The following is a 24,205-nucleotide window of genomic DNA, read 5'->3' as shown; positions in this document are numbered from 1 at the left end:
ACATATTGTGTAGAAACACAGGACCGAGAATGGAAATCTCATCGACCAGGTGAACGAGGAGATGCGTCATAATATTGAAGAAGGATGGTGGAACACCAGCTCAAAACTAATAAGACATTGCACCACATCATTCTGCAACCTCTGTAGACTTTCTGGATTGATTACCTTCTGAGAAATTGCATTGAGAAATGCACATAGCTTCACAATGAGTACTTGAACATTTTTCGGTAGAAGCCCGCTCAATGCAATCGGAAGCAAATGCGTCATTATCACGTGGCAGTCATGAGACATCAGGTTCTGGAATTTTTTTCTCTGCCATATTTATTATTCCCTTCATATTGGAGGAGAAGCCAGACGGGACCTTGATACTGCTCAGACATTCAAAAAATATTTCCTTCTCTCCTTTTGTAAGAGCGTAGCTGGAGTAATGACGTCCTTTATCTATCTCATGCAGGTTGCTTGGGTCTTTCATAAGTTGTTGGTCATGTCGTGCTTCCGGTGTATCTTTTGTATTCCCGTACACGCCTAGGAAGCCTAGCAGGTTCATGAAAAGATTCTTTATCACGTGCATCACGTCGATTGAAGAACGGACCTCTAGGACTTACCAATAGGGTAGCTCCCAAAATATAGATTTCTTCTTCCACATGGCCGCGTGTCCGGCAGCGTCATTCGGAACAAACTATCCGCTAGGACCCTTTGCAAAGATTACTTCTAGATCCTTGACCAGACCAAATATATCAGGACCATGACGGTGGGCAGGCTTCTTCCGGTGATCTGCCTCACCTTTGAAATGCTTAATTACCTTTCTTTCTTACAGGATGGGTACGCGTAAGAAATCTACGATGCCCCAGGTACACGATCTTCTTAGATTTATCCAAATATACATTGTCAGTCTCATCTAAACAGTGCGTCCATGTATTGTATCCCTTGTTTGATTGTCCTAAAAGGTTACCAAGAGCAGGCCAATCATTGATGGTTACGAAAAGCAGCGTTCTTAGGTCAAATTACTCCTATTTGTGCTCGTCCCACACACGTATACCTGTTATGGTCCACAGTTGTAGAAGTTCTTCAACTAATGGCTTTGGGTACACATCAATGTCATTGTCGGGTTACTTCGGGCCTTGGATGAGCACTGGCATCATAATAAACTTCCACTTCATGCACAACCAAGGGGGGAGGTTTTAGATACATAGAGTCACATGCCAGGTGATATGACTGCAGCTCTGCTCTCCAAAAGGATTCATGCCATCTGTACTTAGACCAAACCTTAAGTTCCTTGCGTCCTCTGCAAAGTACGGGAACTTTCTATCGATTTTTCTCCACTGCAACCCATCAGCAGGGTGTCTCAACATCGCGTCTTTCTTACGGTCTTCTTTGTGTCATCGCAACAACTTAGCATGCTCTTTATTTCTGAACAAACATTTCAGCCATGGTATTATAAGAGCATACCACATAACCTTGGCAGGAACCCTCTTCCAGGGGCGCTCGCTCTCAACATCACGCGAGGCATCTCGTCTGATCTTATATCGCAATGCAGTGCACACTGGGCATGCATCTAAATTCTCGTACTCACCGCGGTAGAGGATGAAGTCATTAATGCATGCATGTATCTTCTACACGTCTAATCCTAGCAGACAACCTTCTTCGCTTCGTACGTACTGCCGGGCAATTCGTTACCGCTTGGAAGCTACTTCTTACTTATTTTCAGAACCTTTTCAAACCCCGAATCAGTCACACCATTCTCTGTCTTCCATTGCAACAATTCCAGTGTGCTACCTAGCTTTTTCTGGCCATCTTCGCAAGTTGGGTACAACAATTTGTTGTGATCCTCTAACATCTGATCTAAGTTCAACCTTTCTTTTTCAGTTTCACAGTCTCTCGTTGCATCAGCAATGGCCTGACCAAGATCAACAACATTCTCATCTAATGCCTCTTGATCTTCTGCTTCATTGTCTTCATTGTCTTCTGATGAAAAATAATCCCCCTTTGCAGTATCACCGTACTCAGGGAGCATGGGATAGTTGTCATCATCCTCTTCTTCTTCATTGTCTTCCATCATAACCCCTCTTCTCCGTTATTGGTCCAACAATTGTAGTGGGGCATGAAACCGGACCGCAGTAGGTGGGTGTGAAGGGTACTCAAGGAAGAGTAATTTATGTTATTGTGACAGTTAACACATGGACAATATATAAAACCACCCCGTTTGTTTTCCTTAGCCACATCGATAAAAAAATTTAGGCCCGAAGTGAACTCGTGAAGGCGTCGGTCACTATACATCCATTGCTGATTCATCTGCATGATATAATTAAGCTTATCAAAAACCATTACAGAACATCATGATTAGTGAAGCGATGTATATATACACACATGCATTTATCAATGACGGATGAAAGGATAAAGTTGTTAACCTCGATGGAGAAGGAAAAAAAAGAGGAGAAAACTTTACGTGTGGCTTGTTTTGTGTGAACTGAAGTGATAAAAGCTCTTAGGCATTTCATCGACCACCTCTTGTGCATAAGAAGAGAGCAAAGCAACATACACCTCTCTTGTGCTAACTGCTAAGAAGTGGAAAATGCTAAGTGTGGCTCACACTTGGACAAGGCAGGGGTATAAATATAGAGATCGGCCTTTAGTCCCAGGTGGTAAGGCATACCGGGGCTAAAGGGGCTTGGGGCCTGACATGGCCTGACGCGCTCTGCTGCAACCCTTTAGTCAAACCGGGACCTTGTAAGACAAACCGGAATCAAAGGCCCCAAACGAACCGGGACTAGAGGGTGGCGTCACCCCGCGCTAGTCGAACCAGAACCAATGCCTCATATTGGTCCCGGTTCATTTTTTAACCGGGACTAAAACTTCTAGGGCCTTTCGACGAAAGCCTTATTTTCTACTAGTGAGAGCTCCTTTCACTCCGAAGTTCCCATTTACGTACCAATGATGAATAAGAGCAGCGTTGGTAGAAACAACTTGTACACCGTAGTAAATTGACAACTTTCTGCACACATTTCAACTGCCAGTTAGTTGTAGTTATCATTCACTGTATTCTTGGACTTCATAACATTTCAGGGAAGCTGTTTTTTTAACGCGACACTTCGTAGCAGGAAACAGACCATCTGCAAGAAGTATGCTGCCGAGTATCTCACAGTTGAAAAGCAGACAGAGGAAAAGGTTGGCGCAAGTTTGTCCACGACAAACGTCTGTAAGCCCCATGATATCAGCTTGTTCCAGCTGATGAATCGAACCAGACGAGGCTTATGATGATTGGTTATTTTTACATACTTTTAATTTTGCATCAAATCAGAGTTAAATTGTAAAATGTGTGCAAATCGACATATTAATTGTTTGTGCTTCAGGAATTTTAAATATATGTTTATCAGTATTAAAAGGCAACTTTTAGTTCTTTGTCTTAGGTCCTGGATTAGATCTTTTTATGTTTGGAACACATCTCGAGAAGCAATAACAGCAAATTTAGCTCTTGTAATATTAATGGGCTCAATTCACGGCTTTACTTGAAATAAGTTACTCATAACACGATTTGCCCATTTCTGAAACAAGTAACAGCCTCCGATCCATAGTGTTAGGAGTTTTAGTTTAAATTAGCTTAAATTTGAACTAAAGCTCCAACATTATATGAAAATGAGTATTTGTTAAAATAGCGTTGGACGATTGATTCCTCTCTTTCTCGATGACCTACTTCCCATAACTAGCCTTACTAGAACTTACGAAATGATAATTTGACCTAAATTTCTGGTTAGCTGCTGACTTTCTTTGCTAGCTAACCCGAAACTCTGTCTTGAGGAGGAAAGCTTGCTTAAGTACCTTACTGGAAAACAAACCGCTTGAGCTGTAACCTAGTACAACTTTTTATGGTTCGTGATTTTTCCCAGCATCTGCACTCAGGCTCATCAAATAATTTTCCACGTCAAGTGTTCCATATCAATAGTTTAAACATCACTCAAAGGAAGGCATTTTCCGTTGATACAAGTAGTACTTGTGTACCAGAAATAATAGTACTCCCTCCAGCCCTAAATACTTGTTGCAGATTTAAGAAAAATATAGGCTAAAATAGTCTAGATTCATTGAACATGTAACAAATATTTAGGGCCAGAGGGTGTATCTTCGATTATAGCCCTCTGGAATGCAAGACCTGCTTCTGTTATCCCGGTGCTTGGCGAAACAAAATAATAAAATCGCACAAGTAAATTTCAGACTACAGAATCATTCAAGTCCATATATCAAGCACCTGTTCTATTTGTATAACGTGCATCACTGTATGAAGAAAAAAGCCTTTATTGACTAAACTAACTATAATACAACAATATGTAACTATGAATCTATGATCACCACCGGCAGTTCATTGATTTTCAAAATTATAAATCGTAAAATCTTCTATCACCAGCACGTCAAATAGTCTTCTTCCTGGCTAACTCCTTAAAATCTTCTGTTGCTGTACCGCAAAAGATCGGTCATTGCGTCTAAGCAAAGTACGACGAGGAGGAGGACGTGTCACGCAGAACCTGCGACATAAACGGAGTAAAAAATATGTGAGAAATGAACATTGACTCATGCAACGGCAAACTGAGGATTTCGAGCTTGCCTCCAGTTCATCCTCTGTGAAGGCGTCCTTCTGGATGCTCCACGTGTCTGCATGCGTCCTCTTGAACTCTGCAACGGCCTTGGTCACAGTAGATTTCACGGGGGATGGCTCGCGGATGAAGCGGGCGAGCAGGGTTACGTGACCAGGAAGCCAGCTGCAAAGACCAGGGTAAGTATTTTGTAGACTCATGCAAGTATGGAACAATGGAACTATCAACAGAGCTGTCCCTAGTGTAAACAAAGAGATCAACTGCCCACGGTGCAGCCTGCTTTCCTTGTCAAGGTAAATATGGAGCAACCATCAAATGTTATGTTGCTAGCGTATAATCAAAGAGATCAACTGCGGACAGGGCATCCTGCTTTCCTTGCCAAGGTAGTGTCACCTGCTACTAATCTACTACTCCCTCTGTCCCATATAATAAAATATATTATTACAACCAATATATGAGTAAATTATACCTATATAAAAGTTGAACAGATTAGGACACCTAGATTAGTTTGGATACTGTAGATAGCCTATTTTCCGTGTCTTCCCTTTACGCCTATCGCGACGCGTGTCTCTCTTATTTATTACTTCGCTTGGTCATCCGTCTAGATAATTTTTACTTCCTTTTTTCCGGGTGTGAAGGTTACCGGCAACCGGCTACTACGATTCCTTTCCGTAGTATTGTTAGGAGGCTCCCGGTAATTACCGTGGTGAGAATTTTTTTATGCCTTGCCACGTTTTTTTTACTTTATGCTACCGCTTGGAGTTGTTTTTGGACACACCGCTTTAATCAGGTCGAGAAGTCCTGACTCTTCGATTGGATCGAGAGAGCTCTGTTCCCCACCGCTTTATTTGCCTCGATCGCCTGCCCAGGGAAGACCTCCTGCCCTCCTCCTCTCGCCGGCGCCGCTGAAGGGAACCAGCCCGCCACCGGAGCTCCAGAGTGTCCAGCCCTCTATCCCCTCCATCTCTCCCTTCCCCTCTCCATCGCCGACACTCCCCATCCATGGACGCCTCAACGCCTCTCTATCTTCATACGTGACCACCACTTCAGAAGGGGGCATAGCCGAGGGGTGATCTGTGCTCCTCTCCAATGACTCCGCCACAGCTGAATCCGGTTTTATGTCCAGCAAGAAGCAGTCGAACAGTGGCGCGTCGACCATCCCGTCGGGTGTGTGGCTAGAGGGCATATCCAACTGGTGTCCTTGAGGTGCAGCGCGGGTAGAAGGTGGGGCTCGTGGGCGTCAATGGCACCGGCAAAACCACACATCTCCACACCATCGCCGGTATCGAGGAGCTCGACGGCAGCAACTTCGTAAAAGCCAACGATAGCCTGAAGTTTGCCTTCCTCGGCCATAAATTCGAGGTCTGCGCCTCCCGGACAGTAGGGTGGAGTTTCTCAGCTTCTTGCAGGAGGAGATGACCGTGAAGGACTGCCTCAACCTGCTGCAGGGCCTTCTAGCGCGCCACCGAGGATATGGGCCTCATGGGGTCATGGGTAGGCTCCTCGATTTAGCTCTTGCTTAGTTACCAAGGTATTAATATTAGAAAAAAGATTTACTCCTTGATGGCATCGTTTACAACTCAGGATTTGCAGCTCGCCATCATCGACGAGAGAGACTAGCTCAGACTATTGGTGCTCTGTGTTGTTGAGTTCTATGCGAGGTGACCACCCAATTGTGGATGACACATGAAGTGTTAGTAAAGTTTGACTGTCATGCAAGAGAATGTGAGTACTACATTATAGGTTGATTGTTACCGTGATTCATTTAAAAAAAATTGTTGTCCTGATTGATCATATGATTGGTAAATTATCCACGACAGGCTCCGCGATTGCAAGAGCAAGACTGAGGTGTCTTTTTCCTGGCTAGATAAAGGTTTGACTCTGCATTTTAAGAAGGTGATTCAGTAAAACCGCTTGCCTTGAATTCAGAAGGTGAGAGGACTAAAAATGTTCATCTTTTACACTGTCCATACTATTCTAACACTGTTCAGAGGGCTATCCATTGACAGGCCCAATTTTGGAGTGAACTTCACACAAATGAGAGAAGCATCAATACGACTAACTGTGCTGCCTCTAATCTCTTTTCCATGCAGTAAACTTCACACGAATCAATGTCATTTGATCATGCAAATGAGACCATCTTACACGCTGAATCAGCTCGATCAAGTGTCTAAGCGCCATCACTTTCTGATAAGTCACCCAAACATTCCAAGTATAGTTATCATAGACAGACCGACTGGGATCTTAAGACCACGGCTTCACTTCTTAGAGTAAGCCTGTTGGCCAAGCAATTTTTAATCTTCTGTAGTGCTTTTATTTCCTGAATTGCACAGGAGTCATGTCACAGTTACGGTTTCTTTTCTCATTTGTATAATTATATGCCTGGCAGTAGTGAACGCTTCGTAAGTGTAATCATAAGCCCTCCTTATGTAGCAACCAGTGAAAAGATTGTATTGCACAGTGTTCATGGAAAAAACAAAATGAAGGTCTACTTAATTTATTGATTCGGTTTTGGTTCTAGATTAGTGTACTTTAAATTTCAGATTTCCTAATTCAACAGGCTTAGCTATGAAAACCCAGCAATACTATCCCGTTTCAGGTTTTCAGTTTGTCAATACACATTCTTTCTTTTATTTAGCGTTTACTAATCTGTTCAACTTTTATATAGGGTATAATTATGCAATCCATAACTACAGTTCTGATTTTCCCAGTAAAAGTGTTTCAACATCTCCACTCCCGTGGCTAAATTGGTCAAGATTTTCAATACTAGGTGAGTGCAGATAGTACAGCGGGAACTAACGGTACCATGGGCAGAGAGTTTTGTTGCTAAGGTACACATGTTGATTTCAGCTGCGTGCCACATGTGTCCTGAAACGTCTAGAAGAGATTGTTGAGTGATTTTCTCTGCCAATAATGTTCATTTATAATGTTTGGAAAACATGGTATTTTATATCGCTTCTATGAAAAACTCCACCCACATTGTGCCATTGTTCTATTTGTCACACTCATCACACATGGTGTTCTATTTTTAGCTTCATGCCAAGGTGATGAGGACGCACTATACCATATTCTCTGATTCATGGATATAAGAAAGGTCAGTGAGAGAAAATGCCGTGTAAAAAACATATGTGATGGATATATAAAACAAGAAGAGGCTAATTATTTGAAATAGCAGGCTGTGGCATCGTCAGTAAACCTGAGGTGTTGCACTGAGCTACAAAGCATGTTGTTTCACTGGCAAGTTTCCAAATTTTCACATGGTGGATTCTAGATTTATACGTTTACGGATTCCCTAGCTTTTTCCTCCATAAACATTAGGTGAGTATATATATATTTAAGTATGTGGTTAGATAACTTAGTATGACTATTGTGTGCCTCTCTTGACTTAATGGGCGAGCAAGCTGCTAAATTTAATGGCTGGAGCAATTTTTCTTGGCGCATTGGTTCAGACATACACTCTTCCATTTTTCTGAGTTACACGTTGTCTAGATATCACTAGAGTTACTTTATGTTCAGCTGCATGCTTACCATTTCTGTAATATTTTCATTCTTCTGAGTCGTGTTGGCTAGGTTTCTAACTAATTGGTGTCGGCAAGGTAATAATGTTTTCAGACATCCCTCTGTACTAGACTCGAAAATTTAGTTTACGTTGTATACCTCTCTTAATATATTTTTTGCAGCAGATTTTTTTAGTCCAAGAAGCATTGAATCTTACTTCTATCCTAGAGGAACAGAATGGAAGGATGTGTGCCAGCTAATTGTATAGACCAATTCAAGCCATAGCTAAAAAGAGGTTCAGTTTACACCTTAGAAACGTTCATCTTTGCTGATGCGTGGCAAAATGCCGAGGAAGACAAAGGAGAAGCATTAGCGAGATTAACTGATGTCATTTTTCGTTATTCTTTCTTTCAGATTTAGCTTTCTACTAGAAGCACCATTCTTCCGTTGGAGTTCCTCGCATCAATAGGCTTATGGTAGCTGATACTGAAGTTCACATACTGCTGGTCATCCTCACTGAGCTCTCTTAAATTCATTTATCTTAGAGTTTGGTGTTTGCTGAAACATATACAGAGCTTGGTGAGGTGTAGGTGTGTTAGTTTGCATGTGCGATTTCCTCTTTTTTCCCTCTTGCACATTCTACATGTGTACCAAGCCATAAGATTTGAAATGGTTGGTGCTGATGTGCAAGCACTATCCGTGGTTTTCGCTGCAGTATGTTGTAACTAACGTACTGTCTTTGTAAATGCTGCCGAAGTGTTTGAAATTCAGTATTCCAGTTAGCCACGGCAGTTTGTGTCAGTTAAGTTAGTGTTTGTGCAAGAGGATGACTGAATGTAACTAACTCCATCCATCAACGTTACATTCAATCATTTAGATGGACCAATGGACCATTATATGACTGAATGTAACTAACTCCATCCATCAACATGCTAGCCATCCGATACAATTACAAGTAAAATAAAACTTGCTTTACTATATATCTTAGAAGGAGCTAAGAGTAACTATGTATGCTAAAAGAATAATAATACCACTGGCACGGCGTGCCGCCGCGCCTATGCTTCCTAGTTGGTTTTAATAAGATCTTATATTATGGTACAGAGTAATAATATGCAACAAGTACAGGTAAAAGCCACGGAGAGAGTACCTTGGCATGTCGTATGGGACAGAAAGCACCGAAGCCGTCAAAGCAAGTACTGCACCATGGATGGTAGCAACAGGGTGACCCGACTTTGGAGTTCTGCAAAGTAAAAAAACATTGATCGATATTACCAAATTATCTCGTCAACAAGAGGTGATATGAAAAGATTATTATATGGTAATATCAGATATTCAGTACAAAATTTACCTTCTCCTAGTATCAAGGATACGTTGGGCTTGTGCATATGATCTATCACGGAAATCCTTGGATAGATCTTTATCTATACCCTTCATTAAGCTTGCAAGAACACCAGCAGCATGCTCCCTGACCTGAAACAGTAATTGTACACATTTCCTTACTGCAAGAACACGCAGTAAGCTCATACAACTGGCAGCAGGTACCTTCACTTAGAGGATGTCTAACAAGAACAGCACAATCATAGTGCTTTATAACAAGGCAACGACTAGCATAGTAACAGTAATTTAGCTCATATTTTCATGTCAAGCAGACAAATAGTACACAGCTTCTTAAATAACGAATTGAGGAAAACAAAATGTTGAATGAATAAAGGCCAAATACACACCTCAACTTGGTTATCCACAAGTAACTTCTCAATTGTTTGCCAGATTTGTGATTTCTCTGAGCCAGAAAGAAGGAATGTGTGCCTGTGACAAAAATAATATATTGCATTAACTCTCCGTTAGCTCCAGGACCACTGGGAGAATCACAAACCACATGACAACTAAAGAAACAGTATTCGGTCAAGAGACTATATCGCATGTTCCTATCACCCTTAATGAGAATATAAGATACAATACCCTTCACCAATTCATTTCACAGTACAATAGATACAACCAGAGTGCCGTTTGTAGCAATGACTTAGGTTTTGAGACTGATAAGTACTATCAAGACAAATCTTTCACACTGAGCATGAAATTAACAACGCACAACGCATTGTGGACTAAAACCTTTATCGGAAAAATAGCAACCACAAGAGAGGATTTGAACCTGTACGTAAAGGTCCTGAGATATGATAACAACGCAGATCTGGTTCGCCAATTAGGATCATTGACCGAAGAGAGGATAGCCGTAATAGCTGTTTCAAGAAAAGGGCGCTGCCAAATCCGCCATTTTAGCAATTCAAATGCTGCCTTTGCGAGCAATGACAAGTCTTTATTTGATGTTTCCTGAAAAAACACATAGGGCCATCAAAGTGTTAGAATACACTTAGTCATTCTTAATTAAGAGGCAGATGACCTACTCCATACTAAAGTTTTTTGACAAACTTTAAACTTTGGACACAAGAAAATTGCATGTTACAAGAATTTAAATAGGCAGGATCAACTTCTGCCCTTCCTCAAAATGAAGAGACATCAACCACACAAAAAAAGAAAGTTTTTCACTACATCATTCTTAGAGCTCTAATGATACCATGAAAAAACAAGCAAGAAAGAAAATCCTATTCATCTATGATAGGGTTATAGCAACTATGGTAAAGTTACAATATTATATACCTGTAGTGATAGAACAGGATAGAAGAGCCCAATAATAACATCTAATAGAACAGAAGATCTCCCAGACTTCAGAGACGCGATCATGAAATGAAAAATCTGCAAAAGAAAAGCATAAGCCTGGAATAAGAAATGGAATAGTACACATTTCGACCAGGAGAAAAGGTATGAAATAAGCACCGTTTCCATTCTTTTAGCATCAGCGTCATCTTTATTGTCCAAGCCATTTTCAGTTCCCGAATCCGATGCCAGCTCCAGTTGCTTAGACTGAATATTGTTCTGTATACGCACAGATAATTCGGTAGCTCCATCTGTCAAACGTTTGGACCAATATTCATTTCCTGTTTGTTCAGCCATGCTTACATCCCCACACAGTTCTCCTGATGAACATGAAGGCCCAAATGACCCAGATAGTCTCACGTTAGAGCATGTGATAGACATGGCCACACCAATCGCTTCTCTTACCTGAACTCCAAAATGAATGAAAAGAAACAAATAAGACTTCATATTCATCCGAGATGATTAATATTTCTGTTCAGTGTCAATTGGCAATGGGGGTGGGAGCCAATAGGAGGGGATGGATTGATCGTTATTTTTGGAACTAATAATAAATTATAAATTTTCATTATGGAGTTATAGCAAAAATGATATTCAAAAGACTTGTGCAGTTGTGCCAGCGCTAACAAAAATGAGTTTATTAATGGAGTTTGACATGTAAAAGGTGCTTTGTCATGTATTCCTCCAGTAGCTAGTGTGGACAAATCGGACAGTTATGCCAGTCGATAGTCACGCCCCAAAGAGAGTTCAAGTCATATAAGCATGGTATGCATCCTCCGGTAGCCCAAAGCTGATTCATCTAACAATTATGCCAGTCACTCACAAGAAAATATTTCAAGCATTAACAAGTGTAATACAATCTACAGGAATTTAATCCAGCAGTCTAAGACTGGTTACAGCAATATGCATACATTGACATAGACCCTAAATCATAGTGAAGGGGGCTGAATGTGAAGATTTAGTTTACAACATTCAACACTCAAATCAGTCCTTCCAGAACAAAGGGGAACCTGTTGCTAAATATGTCGAGGAAAAATTCCTTCGGTGCGACCACAGTATCAACTCAAATAATGACAAATGGAATAATAAAATACTCTCACACTGAAGTTATCTAATGTTACCTGCGCAGACGAGTGACTCATGTTGTCAAGCAGTTCATTGAGAATTTTAACATGGTACTGCTCCTCTGCTGGAGACATTTTGCGTGGAGAAATTTCAATCAGAGCTACAGACAGAAAAGAATATCTCTTGGCAAGTACACTAGTTGCTATGGATTGAGGAACTGCTGTACATAAGCAATCTAATACTCTTTGCCTGAGAGCTGGAGCACGAGTTCCAGATCTTTCTTTCCCAGTAACAGCATATCGAATACAAGTTGCCCATTCAGGAACTGATTCCACAGATGGAGCTAACACAATCTTCTGCAACTGAAGCATCAACCAGTCACTCCCAGACTCCAAATTCCCAGTGACATCAGAGTGAAGCATGCCTGCCATGGCTTCAGCCGCTACACATTGTCTCGATCTCTCTTTTGAACTCAGAAATTCTTCCAGTGCAGTCTGAAGTGAAGATATTACTGGCATTCCACATTGTTGTATAAGTCTTTTGAATATCCTAGCAAAGCTGGAATAGAACGTGCCACCGCCCACTAAAGAAATCCAACTAGGGGTGCATGGCCATGAGGCAGAGAAATCAAAATAGAAGTAAGTCATTGCTTTGTCAGACCCACTTTGAAAAGATGAAGCTCCGTAACTTGCTTTCGATGAACCATCATTATCAGAAATAATGTGGACATGAGATAGACTGGTTAGTGTGTCACTCATAAATCCTTCCTCCTGGATTATGTCATTCAAGAAATTTCCTGTGGACAAAATGCTGCTTTCTTCTAGGTGATCTAATGGCTGTTGTGAGTCTTTAACAGATGCCTTATCAGGTGTTCCGTGTAATAGTGTGTTCAGCGCAGATATTGCAAGCATCCTTGAGTGGGGGAGTTGACTCTTCAAATCCCTTAAGAAATGACCTAACATAAAACAGTCATTTTAGACAATAAAGGACAAAGTCATGACAGAAATGCCCAAGTCGGTCTTTCAGGAACATGCATGTGGTACATGTCCCATTTCCATGTTATAAGAGCAAACGATCCATACCAGCAGTTTCCGCCAGAATTTGTGAATATATGTCAGGCTCACTTCTGGATGCCAAAATTAGTAACAGAAGTACTCTATTGGCCATCAGGTTGTACCTGAAAGTATGCAACTTACAAGTTTAAGTAAATTGCATGCAGCAGGATCTATGTAGATGAGGCAGCACAGGTTGTGGGCATGGTGAATTTGCTGGTGGGTATACCAATTATAGCAATGCATAGAATTCGAGTGAAATTCTATATGGAAAATTAAAGTAGAGAAACTGTTGGAAAGAATGTTTTCCATATTTACATTGAACAAAAAGATATTTGATCTTTCAAGGAAAAGAAAACAAAAGTGCTAGATGATACTACAGATATGACAGTTATGAACAGATGGTTGTCATGTACAAATGGCTTACCGCCAATGGAGACTGTTAGTCTCAAAGCCCAAAGCATTAATTTGAGAAAACAAACTGATAAATCCCGGCTTGTCAGACTGACTTTCAGAAGTTTTGAAGAAACCCCTCGATATTCCAGAGAAACGTATATTGTACTTCACAAAGAGCTGCAAACATCATATACAGATCATTTCAGTGGCAAATATAGTTTTTTGCTTTCTTCATCTTCTGTTAATGAAATATACCTCAGTAATAGCTTTCTGGCACTTAAGCGATTCATGATGAGAGCTACAGAAGAAAAGGATTTGGTTTAGTACATACATATCAATACAGTTCCTTGTTTAACAAAAACATAATGCGGGATTTCTTTCCTTACTCATATTTGTTTGTGTGTAAAATACAATGAAATGTAGAATACAATGAAATGTGTTATACAATTAAACACTGCTGATAGTTCTAAGCTGTTAGAAATGATAAGAGAACCTAGAGTATTTGCAAATTACCTTTCCAAAATTCCCATGATAAATGAAGAGAGGGAAAGAGAGTCCTACATTGAACAATGAACGTTAACATTATCAACCTTACTGACATAACTTAATTATAAAGTATATGAAGTTTGAAATAGACATACAGTTGTCAAGTGTCTTAACACAGTATGTGATGAGAGAATGCTGCAAGAACCAAGCACCACATGTTCAGGGGCTTTTGAGTCACGCAAATTCTCAGTCAAGATAAGAACACAACTGGAGATTAGAGAAGGCCAGCGCTTCAGCAATTTTGTTAGGGATCTTCCGGCATACCTGTATCAAAAGAATTTAATAATAGGGAAGCATCATAACAGATTAAAGTAGGTCATTACAACATGACCGCATGACCATTTGATCAAAACTTCATATGCAATGAGGCCATTATCAATATCGAGCAAACAAAGACAACTCAAAAATAGAGAGGAACAATAGAAGAGCCATAATGTATACAGCAGTTTCTTGAATTAATATGTATTGCAAATGTTGAGGCAATATTCGAATGAAATGCATACTACAATTTGTTGGCAGCAACCAGTCACACATACATAAATCAAGAGAAGGAAAGAGAGCTCACGAGCGAACAGTTTCATAATTGTGTAGTGAGAGATCTAGGAGATCATTCACCATAGTAACCATGATGCTGGATGGAGACACATCTGCATTTGTACGGTATCTCTGGTATGATGATTGTGCACATCTCCACGTATTATGCAAGTGTGCTTTATCAACAAGGGCCCATCTAGGCCTAACAGAAGCAAAAAAAAAAAAATGATTTACAATCAAAATCCATGAAGTAGAATCAGATTACACAAAATAGGACAGACCTACCTCTTTTTTCCTTGAGCATGAAATGGAACAATGAAGTTGCATGGAGGCTCAATGATGGCGGCAGATTCTAATTTCCAAGCTTGAACATGACTTGACCATTCATCATATTCCAAGCTACCTACAGCAGTACACTCTTACATAAACAGTCAAAAGTACTAAACATGAGTTTGAACTTCAGCTACCATACCATAGTTTGCCAAAGCATCGATCACGCGTACTACAAGTGCTAGGAGAATGCTATCATCAGTTCTGTCCTTCAGTAAGTACCTGTGAAAAGAAATGCCAATGCTGAGACTAACCAAACTTGCAAATACTAAGAGCAAATATAAGCTTAAGAATTATTATATTAAGTAAACCTGGATGGTGTACAATAAATGTTACCTGCAAGCTAAGTGCACAAGTTCTGCAGCCTTTTCACGCATTTCAGAGCTGCCAACGGTGCTACCAGAAGATCCTGCAATAAAGAAACTGGGCTCTACTACCTTGGACCTCCCATCTTTATATGATGGACGCATTTCAGGTAAACATGACATTACTCCCTGCAATGCAGAATGAATGCGCAATAGTGTTACTTTTAGGTGCTCCTTCTCATCTCCTGCCAAAAGAACAAAACAACTAAACATCAAAGGAACACTTACAGAAAGAAGAATAATGAGATAAGCTCAGAACTAGAGTATACCTTTGTCAGAATGAATTTTCGCTTGGCAAATAGCCAAAAGATCTTCCAAAGCTGATTGAAAATGAAAGTCTAACAACTCACTGGCAAACGACAGTTCATCTTGACTGGGATCATGCCATTTTGGAGAAAACTTCAGCATTTCAGCCTCACTGCCTTGGTGAGCTTTTGAACAACCCCATGGTTCAATAATATTAGCAATAGAATGGCAAGAAAATGGCCTACAAAACCACATAATTATTTATTGGCAACATCCATAAATAAATGAAGAAACTAGCATAGTATATATAGGCTAAACATACTTATACTGATCCAGTGGATAATACGAAACCAGATTTCCTAGAACAGAGCGAAGGAGATGATCACCAGCTCCATTGACCTAGTTACTCCAAAGGAAAGGGAAATTCGTGATTTTAAAATGCAAAATATAAGGTATACTGTCTGTCCAAATGTATGAAAATATAGGGGATATAAACCTTCCATGAAGGGGCCTGGAATGCAGACACAATTACGTGCTTTAATTCTTCTCTATAGTTGAGTAAGGCGGGACCAGCATAACTGATGGATATAGCCAAAACCCTCAGATAATAGTCCAGTGCTGTTTCCAGAGCAGGAGAAAGTGTAGCCTGCAAGGGCATCCAAGCAACTGGTGTGTGATGCATGTCAGAGCTCAAGCAATAAATGTTTTCGGTTTTGAACAAACCTTAGTAGCTGTATTGTTAGGAACTGCTCTTCCAACATAACCTGTTGTTGGAGTGCCTTCGAAGGAGGACATGATAGTCATTAAGATAGGCTTTAGAAGGTAGACAGAAGCCTCCTCAGGATATGAATGAACACAGGCACAACAAAGAAGTCCAACTTCTGAAGTAGCACCAGGAAGGATATTTGAATTGACAAACTTGGCAATTTTTTTCAGGGACTGCCAATTCGAAAGGGACAAAGATGAGCATGACATAAAATTCGCATGATTAAGCTTTTCACGACAGTTTAACTACAGTACAATACCTGATTAAATAAGGCTTTTGATAACTTCCCCAAAAGTATTTCTAGCATGCAGAAATAGTGAGGGCTGTCCTCAACGAGAAAAGTTCCCGACATGATTGAGGCTTGGTAACCCTCTGAACTGCCACATCCAAATAATACAAATGTCATTTACCTTGGTCAGGAAAAAAAATCAGTAGTAATGGTAATTCAAATACAAGAGTTAGCAATCACAGCTTACATGGGACTACTTGATTCCAAATTCTGAAGCACAGAAAATAGACGACAAAAGAACTCATCCAGCCAGTCTGACAGAGAGGAAGATTGGAGGAAAGCAGGCACATCGTCACTAACACCAACTGTAGCCAGCTATAAGCATCGACGATGGTTAGCTAAACGTCACACGCCATTATCATGGGACCAGTATTGAAAGACAAGGTAAAACAATACATACTCACATTTGAAAATATGGAACCAATTAACTGCATTGTCGCTATAGTTTTAGGCGGATCGTTCGCATCCATACCAAGCAATGCATTTGAAAGAGAAGTGACAATAAGATCATTGAGCGTATCAACAGTGCTACTATCATCAGACTGAGCTGAACACAAAGAACTTAGAAGAAGTGCACGTCCAGAAAATGCGACAGAAGTGACAGCATTTTTTAACTGGTGGGTGGCAGTAGTCTGTCAGAAAAATTAAGGCAATTAGCTTGCTTTCGAGTTAACTGAAAACTATACAGATTGTAGGGTTACTGTAGGTTACAAGGACATCCAAGCTCTAGAAAAATAATAACAGGTATGCCGCAAATGTATCCTTACTGTTTCTAAGGCTAGTTGGAAGTTTGTTGCAAGAAACGGAAGCACCATGGATGGCTCAACATAAGACAGGATTGAAGTTGCAATCGATACTGTTTCAGCAAGAGAATCGTCCTTGCTATACTGACCACGATCCAGTAATTTCAGGACTACTTTGATAAAAGACGCCCTTTCTTCCTTTCCCAAACAAAGCTGTTTGTTTTTCTCATCCATTGTGTAACTACAGTGCAAATATTACATCAGATGAAAATGCAGGCAATAAAATGAAGAACCTACAAGTTGCAGATCGAGTTAAGACTAATCCCTTACAATTGTTCATCTTGAAGGCGTCTTTCGAAGTAAAAAACAAGATATCGAAGAAAACGCTCCAATGAGTAGGTCCAACGACCCCCATTTGATGGATGATAGAACCTAAAAGCCAGAAAGACACAAGTTTAATCAAAGTAAGAAGGCAGCCTAACAAGTAAAAAAGAAGCCTAAAACCAGAAGACAAACTGTTCTAGAAAATTTATGAGCTTCTCAAATTGCTCCAGTGCTAGACTTTTAGGCTTCAAAAGATACACCTGGAAAAAAACGAAAATAAAAAATACATGAGTGATATATTGCTTTGGTTATTAATGCAACAAGCTATTATGTTCACAAATATTATAATGTAGCATATATTTCCTTTGGCAAGCTTGTTCCATAGGAACTAAATAATGAAGAGCAGTAATAACTACTCCCTCCGATTCATATTACTTGATGGTAATATAGATGTATCTAGACATATTTTAGTTGTAGATACATCCATTTTAGCATCAAGTAATATGGGTCGGAGGGAGTAACAAATCATGAATAGCAGTAATAACTAATAACTACATCAGCAAAATACAAACCACAAATTACTAGCTATCGACTGAGCAAGAGACTAAAATCGTAATTAAAATGGTCATTACCATGGGCGGTGCCAGGTTGATGCAGGGTTATACAACTTTTTAAAAAAAATCTATTGAAGTGGAACAATGTTCTTATAACTGCGCATACCCATATGCTTAAAATCCTAGCTCCACCACTGCTCATTACTAGTGCATATTGTATTCCCATACCAAGGCATCAAATATAAAGAAAAAGGTCAAAAGGATGCAAATAACTTACAACAGACTTTGCAATTGCCTTGGAAGGTGATCTGGTCTTAGTGGAAAACAAAAATCTTGTGTTGCTAGGCACCTCCACTGGAAAGGGGTATGACCCATTCCCACCTGATATAGGAACCTAGCCACAGAAACAGAAATACATCAATGAATGTGCAAAAAAAATTTGTTGGATGGATTTATTACCATATAATAGTACTTTAACATAAGACGAGCTCAATTTTATTAGTAGATAACATTAGACGAGCTTTTATAATGTACCCATGGTGAGAAGACAAGCCAACTGAAAAATAAATAAAACAAATAACAGATTCATTTCAATCAACAAATATTGCAGTCCTTGAGATAACTTGAGTGGTGGAAACCATTCAACGGTTAGTGCTGAGTATAATTTCCATCAAGCACACAAGCTTTCTAGAACCTGATGGAGGACAGTAGAGAAAATAAAACATAACTAAACTTTAGTACTGGCTTCTACACACTTCTATATTATTCCACATAAAATAATCCTTTAGTCATATGTATTATAGGGGTTTCTAGAGTGTTCTAGGTATGAGTTGTAACTTATCTCTTTCCTAGCTTTAGTAGTGTTTCCTAGAATGTTCTAGTTGTGAGTAGAGCTAACTTAAGGGCTCATGCAGCCTATAAATAGAGGTCCAGCCTCTACATATGTACCCAGACTATGTACCATCTACCTATCAATAAAGAGAACTTTGTGTTCTTCTTTTAGATCTTGGATTAGATCTTGTGTTGAGAGTTTGAACCAAACTCTTGACAGCCTCCGCCCCTAGAGCGATATCTAGCTTACGCCCCTAGAGTGCTATCTAGCGCAGCACGTTGAAGCGGTTCCTTCAACATTTGTGCTGTCCACATTGTAGCAACACGGTGGAGCTGTTCCTCCACAACCTTGTGCTGCTTCAGAACCTAAGAATTCAAAACATCCTCCAAAACACTAGCAGCAATAACAGTTGGAACTACACCTGGGGCAACTCTAAGTACTTCTAAAAAAGGAGCTACGAAGATGGTTTTCCCACTGTCCAGTCTAACCCTTCCTTCAGATGGATATGGAATCCAAGAGCTCCCCAAAGCTCAAGGCATCTGCCGGGCTCCTCCTAATCTGCCGCATGAATGCTGCAGACATTGTCGGACGATAGTTCATGCCTAAAAACTTCAATGTATTGGAGGATTCTTCATGTGTGTTGTGCAATGATTGTGCACATAGATGTGCAACCACCTGTTTTTCAAATGTGCATTTACAATGGCCTGTTGGTGCAGGAACTTCCGACAGCTGTTCTTCAAGGAAATTTTTATGAGTGGCATATATGGAAACATCAAATGTGCAGATTTTAGACAACGGCACGCCTAATATTAGATCCAGGAAACATCTTTTTAGGAGAGAGATTATTTTGCACTCCTTTAGCTGTGCAAAGAGTCTAGAGCTCTCCTGATTAGCAGGTCTGATTAAGCCTGCCGTTTTATTGCCCACCACCCTTACCCAAATCCATACCCACACTTATGGGTAGGGTATGGGCAGAAAGGGAATTACCCATTTTAATTTGGGCATGGGGAGGATAATACCCTCTCATCCATAGGTTACCCATTTTACCCTTTCTTCCTCTGACCAAATCCCAAATTTCTCGTTGCAACCACCTGTGCCCCGATTCTTCTGCACATTGCCACCGCCGACCGCCTCACCTGGCCGCCGCCGCATGTCGTCGCAGTCGGCCGTCGGATGCCGCAGCATGTCATCGTAGTCAGCCGCCGGACGCCGCCACGGGTCGCCGGACTTGGCCACCACAGGTCATGGCAGTCATCCGTCACGGGTCGCCGGCCGCCACCACAGGTCGTGGCAGTCATCCGCCGGCTGCCACCGTACGTCGCCGCCGATTTAGAGTTGGGCGCCACCACCACCTGTGTGCTTCTGGTAGTCATCAAGATACGCATCTCTGCTGCGGTTGACCACACGCCCACGACAATTAATAGGATGCAGATTTTCGATTATCCAATCGGTTTCACCCGTAGCCCATGGGCATTATCCAAAAAAATTGAGTATGGACAATATAAACTTAAATGGGTATGTGGAAATTTGGGTGTGGATTTGGGTACACCCAAATTTCCCCAATGGGCAGGAAACATCTTTTTTAGGACAGAGATTATTTTGCACTCCTTTAGCTGTGCAAAGAGTCTAGAGCTATCCTGATTAGCAGGTCTGATTAAGCCTAAGCCTGCCGTTTTATTGCCCACCACCCTTACCCAAATCCATACCCACACTTATGGGTAGGGTATGGGCAGAAAAGGAATTACCCTTTTTAATTTGGGCATGGGGAGGATAATACCCTCTCATCCATCGGTTACCCATTTTACCCTTTCTTCCTCTGACCAAATCCCAAATTTCTCGTTGCAATCACCTGTGCCCCGATTCTTTTGCACGTTGCCGCCACCGCCGCATGTCGTCGCAGTCGGCCGTCGGATGCTGCAGCATGTCGTCGTAGTCAGCCGCCGGACGCCGCCACGGGTCGCCGGACTTGGCCACCGCAGGTCGTGGCAGTCAGCCGCCGCGGGTCGCCAGCCACCGTCCGCCGCCACAGGTCGTGGCAGTCATCCGCCGGCTGCCACCGTACATCACCGCCGACTGCTGCAGTTGGGAGCCACCACCACTTGTGTGCTTCTGGTAGTCATCAAGATATGCATCTCTGCTGCGGTTGACCACACGCCCACAACAATGAATAGGATGCAGATTTTTGATTATCCAATTGGTCACCCGTAGCCCATGGGCATTATCCAAAAAAACTGGGTATGGACAATATAAACTTAAATGGGTATGGGGAAATTTGGGTGTGGACTTGGGTACACCCATATCCTCCCCCACGGCAGGTATAGGTCTGATTCTATTGCCTAATTTCTTTTCCTTCCCTGATGTGTACAGCTTTTTGTACATTTCCCCTCCCTTGCCTTGTAAATATGTTTCTCCATATTAAAAGAACATATACCTCAATTTTAGCACAAAAAGAATGCCTAAGAATTCAAGCTGAAAGACAGACATACCTCAAACATGTTCAAGTATCTTGTAAACAGTAGCGGCAGAAAATTCTCCCATTCAAGGGATCTGGAATTTTTAATAGAACGTGCTATGATTGAAGCCCATTGGATATCCCAGAAATTACAATTTGTGACAGAGTCCCAAATGTCTAGACATTCTGCAATCCAATCCCTACAAATCAGTGTCAAAGTTAGTTAAAATGATTTATGTCCAGCGAGGAGAATAGAAGCTTACTGCTTAAATGTGTGCCCATTTTAATTACATTGTATAGTGATCCTGGTTCCTTGAGTTTGCAGGAAGAAGCAGCCTGAGAAATCCAACACCTTCAAATGCTGAGTTATGCCATGGATTTTCCAGCAAGGGCCTGTGGTTCCAATAGAGTATCAGGTAAGGCAGTTCAATTTCAGCAGAACATGGAGAGCATAAACTCCCAGTTGTGTAATAAGAAACAATTAACGCACTGTGATAATTTTTAAATTTTAAAAATACTAGCAGTATGGAACGCAACAACAGTGATAATAACAATACAAAGAACAAAAAACAGTACACATATTACACAAGAGTTCAGCTTCTCTTTTTGTATACCTACTGGCTTATCATGGAAACAAAACAGGGTGCAATTGCATCATAGATCCCTAAACTAGCACGAGCATGACACTTAAGCCCTAAGCATAGTACTTGGGAAGTTTCCCTAAAGTTGCATGTGCTGAATATGCCAACAAGAAGCCGCCAAACCTGAATTCCGACCAAATCTCAGCAGCCGCACCTTCAGGAAAGAAAACCCTAGAGGCTCGCACCAAGGTGGTGATGGTTTCGAAGTGTTGTTGTCGCACTTTCCAGCCCTCAGGACCCATGTTTCTGAAACAAGCACGGCATTCACGCTGATATTCCCTGTACTTCTTTCAACAACGGAAAATTTGTGTGTTCAGAACTGTACCTCTTGAAATGGGTTCTTATCAATGTCTCGTAAAGCGGCCTCCATTGCACATCAAGTGAAAGCCTCTTCGCATGCTTTTTCAAAAGCCTGACAAGCAAACCTCCCCATTTTATCTGGTTACCGATCAGTTACAAAGCAAAATGTCAATTTCGCCAAAGAGCAAACGAAGGTTCACCATACATAGATTAGTCATTGATTGCAGGTCATTACCTGAACAACAAACTTGTCCTGTGACGCGTGAAATATTCCAAACCCAAGCTCTACAAGAGCATGTACATCCCCAGGAGCAACATCACTCTTTGCTTTGATAAAACTAATCCATAACAAAATAAAACATTAATGTTAGTTACATTCTAAAAAATTGTAATCCTCATATTTACCAGATCTAATTGCGTTGCTGGTATGCCACAACAGAAAGAAAGCTGCACCCTTCCTAGTATAGGCTCACTTCCATATAAAAATCCAAGCACGGTCGTGCAAGCCAACTTCACTTGTATCAAATCTTGTATTTACTAATCTGAGGCTCCACTGATAGCTCTCGCATTAAGCCACGTCATGTAGGTTATTTGAACAGTTCCATCTTAATTTGTATGGCTAGGATTAAATTAGGGACGAGGTTTGTCGTAAAGAATCACCACAGTATACAAGTTCTAGGAATCATACTGTCAAGTATAGTCCTACAGGCTACAGAAATCAGACTATTACGTAATTGCGTAAGTATATATAACTACATGAGCCATCAATATAAAATCCAGCCCTTGGCCACGGTCCCATGAAGGCTGTCATATTATTCTTAGGAAGCTACATGAGCAATCAATTGACCCCGGCCGGTCGAATTCGTAGTCACCCTCCAATACTTATACAAGCCATCCTAGAACTACATTTAGAGCCAGCATGCTACTCTAAGATTTTAAAAAAATGCCACATTAACCTAAAACGATAATACAATCATGTATAGCATTCGTATTCCTTTTGTGTCTTAATTATACATATTTGATGGGCTCGGATTGCCGGTGCACATTAATTATGCATCTACTTCGTGTTTTAACCAGAGTAGCTCGTCCGTGTATGTGTATGATTGCTTGCTTCGCCTCATAATGAAGAGAAGGTGTTCGAACGCTCTCGCACATTCTCTAAAAAAGTCAATAACCAAACACTTTGTGAACTACGAACCATGAGCAGGCACGGAGCTAATTCCAATTTTCTCACTGCATAGTCAAAAAAAAAAACTCCAGGGAGCGGACACTCAGGATGACGCGCAGCAAAATTCACCAACACGCGCCCAGTAACGCCACCGGCGACGAAATCGGCACTCGGCAGGTACGCGCAGACCACGCCACGACGAGGAGGAGCCCGTGCTAGCCCTCCTGAAATCGGCGATCGAAGGCAGAACCTCCAGATTCTACGCGGAAACCTCGACCGCGACCTCGCTACCAAGCGCATCCAGAACCTTAAAAGCAAAAGCGGAACCGGACCGAATCGCATCGAATCGAATCGGAGGGAAAAGCGAGGGGGGTGTTAGTAGGAGTAGATTATTACAGGTCGAAGACGGAGATCCACTTGAGCGTGGCGTAGGCGGAGTCGGGGTCGGCGCCGGGGCGCCACGCGGCCTGGGCGGCCCGCACCGCGGCGGCGAAGGCGGCCGGCTCGGCCCGCGCGGCCTCGGCCACCGGCGGCGGCAGCCAGGCGTTGTAGAGGTGCATCCCGCGCGCGTTGGGTGGGGCGATGGGGAATGGGAAATGGTTTCTGGTTGGGGTTTAATCGGGCAGGCGGGTAGAAGATATGGGCGGCGGGACGGGGTTCTCTTCTTCTTTCTTCGGCTCCAAGACGAAGGAGACGACTAGAGAGTAGAGAGAGAGACGGACGGCGACCGCTGCTCTGCTCCACCTCCAAGGCAGGCTGCAGTTTGCAGTGACGCAGGCTGGCCCTCGCGTGCTGGGCTACCCGCCTGCTTG

At 41.6% G+C, this 24,205-nt stretch overlaps 1 protein-coding gene across 1 annotated transcript; it reads right to left on the bottom strand.

The window, feature by feature from the left end:
- Positions 1 to 4,165: 4,165 nt before the first annotated feature.
- Positions 4,166 to 23,968, bottom strand: LOC124683468 (proteasome activator subunit 4). The gene is made up of 35 exons (XM_047218003.1): positions 23,790 to 23,968; positions 22,461 to 22,563; positions 22,251 to 22,363; positions 22,049 to 22,171; positions 21,576 to 21,677; positions 21,319 to 21,484; positions 18,278 to 18,394; positions 17,639 to 17,706; positions 17,453 to 17,554; positions 17,147 to 17,363; positions 16,784 to 17,011; positions 16,567 to 16,694; positions 16,350 to 16,467; positions 16,048 to 16,263; positions 15,821 to 15,970; positions 15,647 to 15,723; positions 15,348 to 15,565; positions 15,050 to 15,263; positions 14,856 to 14,935; positions 14,669 to 14,786; positions 14,415 to 14,585; positions 13,945 to 14,113; positions 13,817 to 13,860; positions 13,559 to 13,601; positions 13,335 to 13,480; positions 12,938 to 13,032; positions 11,912 to 12,810; positions 10,914 to 11,198; positions 10,737 to 10,832; positions 10,231 to 10,409; positions 9,806 to 9,887; positions 9,430 to 9,551; positions 9,229 to 9,321; positions 4,595 to 4,748; positions 4,166 to 4,514 (listed from the first exon to the last, which is right to left on the bottom strand). Exons 1-35 carry the CDS (start codon positions 23,951 to 23,953, stop codon positions 4,473 to 4,475), a joined length of 5,442 nt encoding a protein of 1,813 aa, XP_047073959.1. The 5' UTR covers positions 23,954 to 23,968; the 3' UTR covers positions 4,166 to 4,472.
- Between the last annotated feature and the right edge of the window lie 237 nt (positions 23,969 to 24,205).

This window comes from Lolium rigidum, chromosome 1, assembly GCF_022539505.1.
Source record: "Lolium rigidum isolate FL_2022 chromosome 1, APGP_CSIRO_Lrig_0.1, whole genome shotgun sequence".
Classification (NCBI taxonomy): domain Eukaryota; kingdom Viridiplantae; phylum Streptophyta; class Magnoliopsida; order Poales; family Poaceae; genus Lolium; species Lolium rigidum.
The sequence above is the reverse complement of the archived record's forward strand: the minus strand, read 5'-3'. Positions and strand labels throughout refer to the sequence as shown.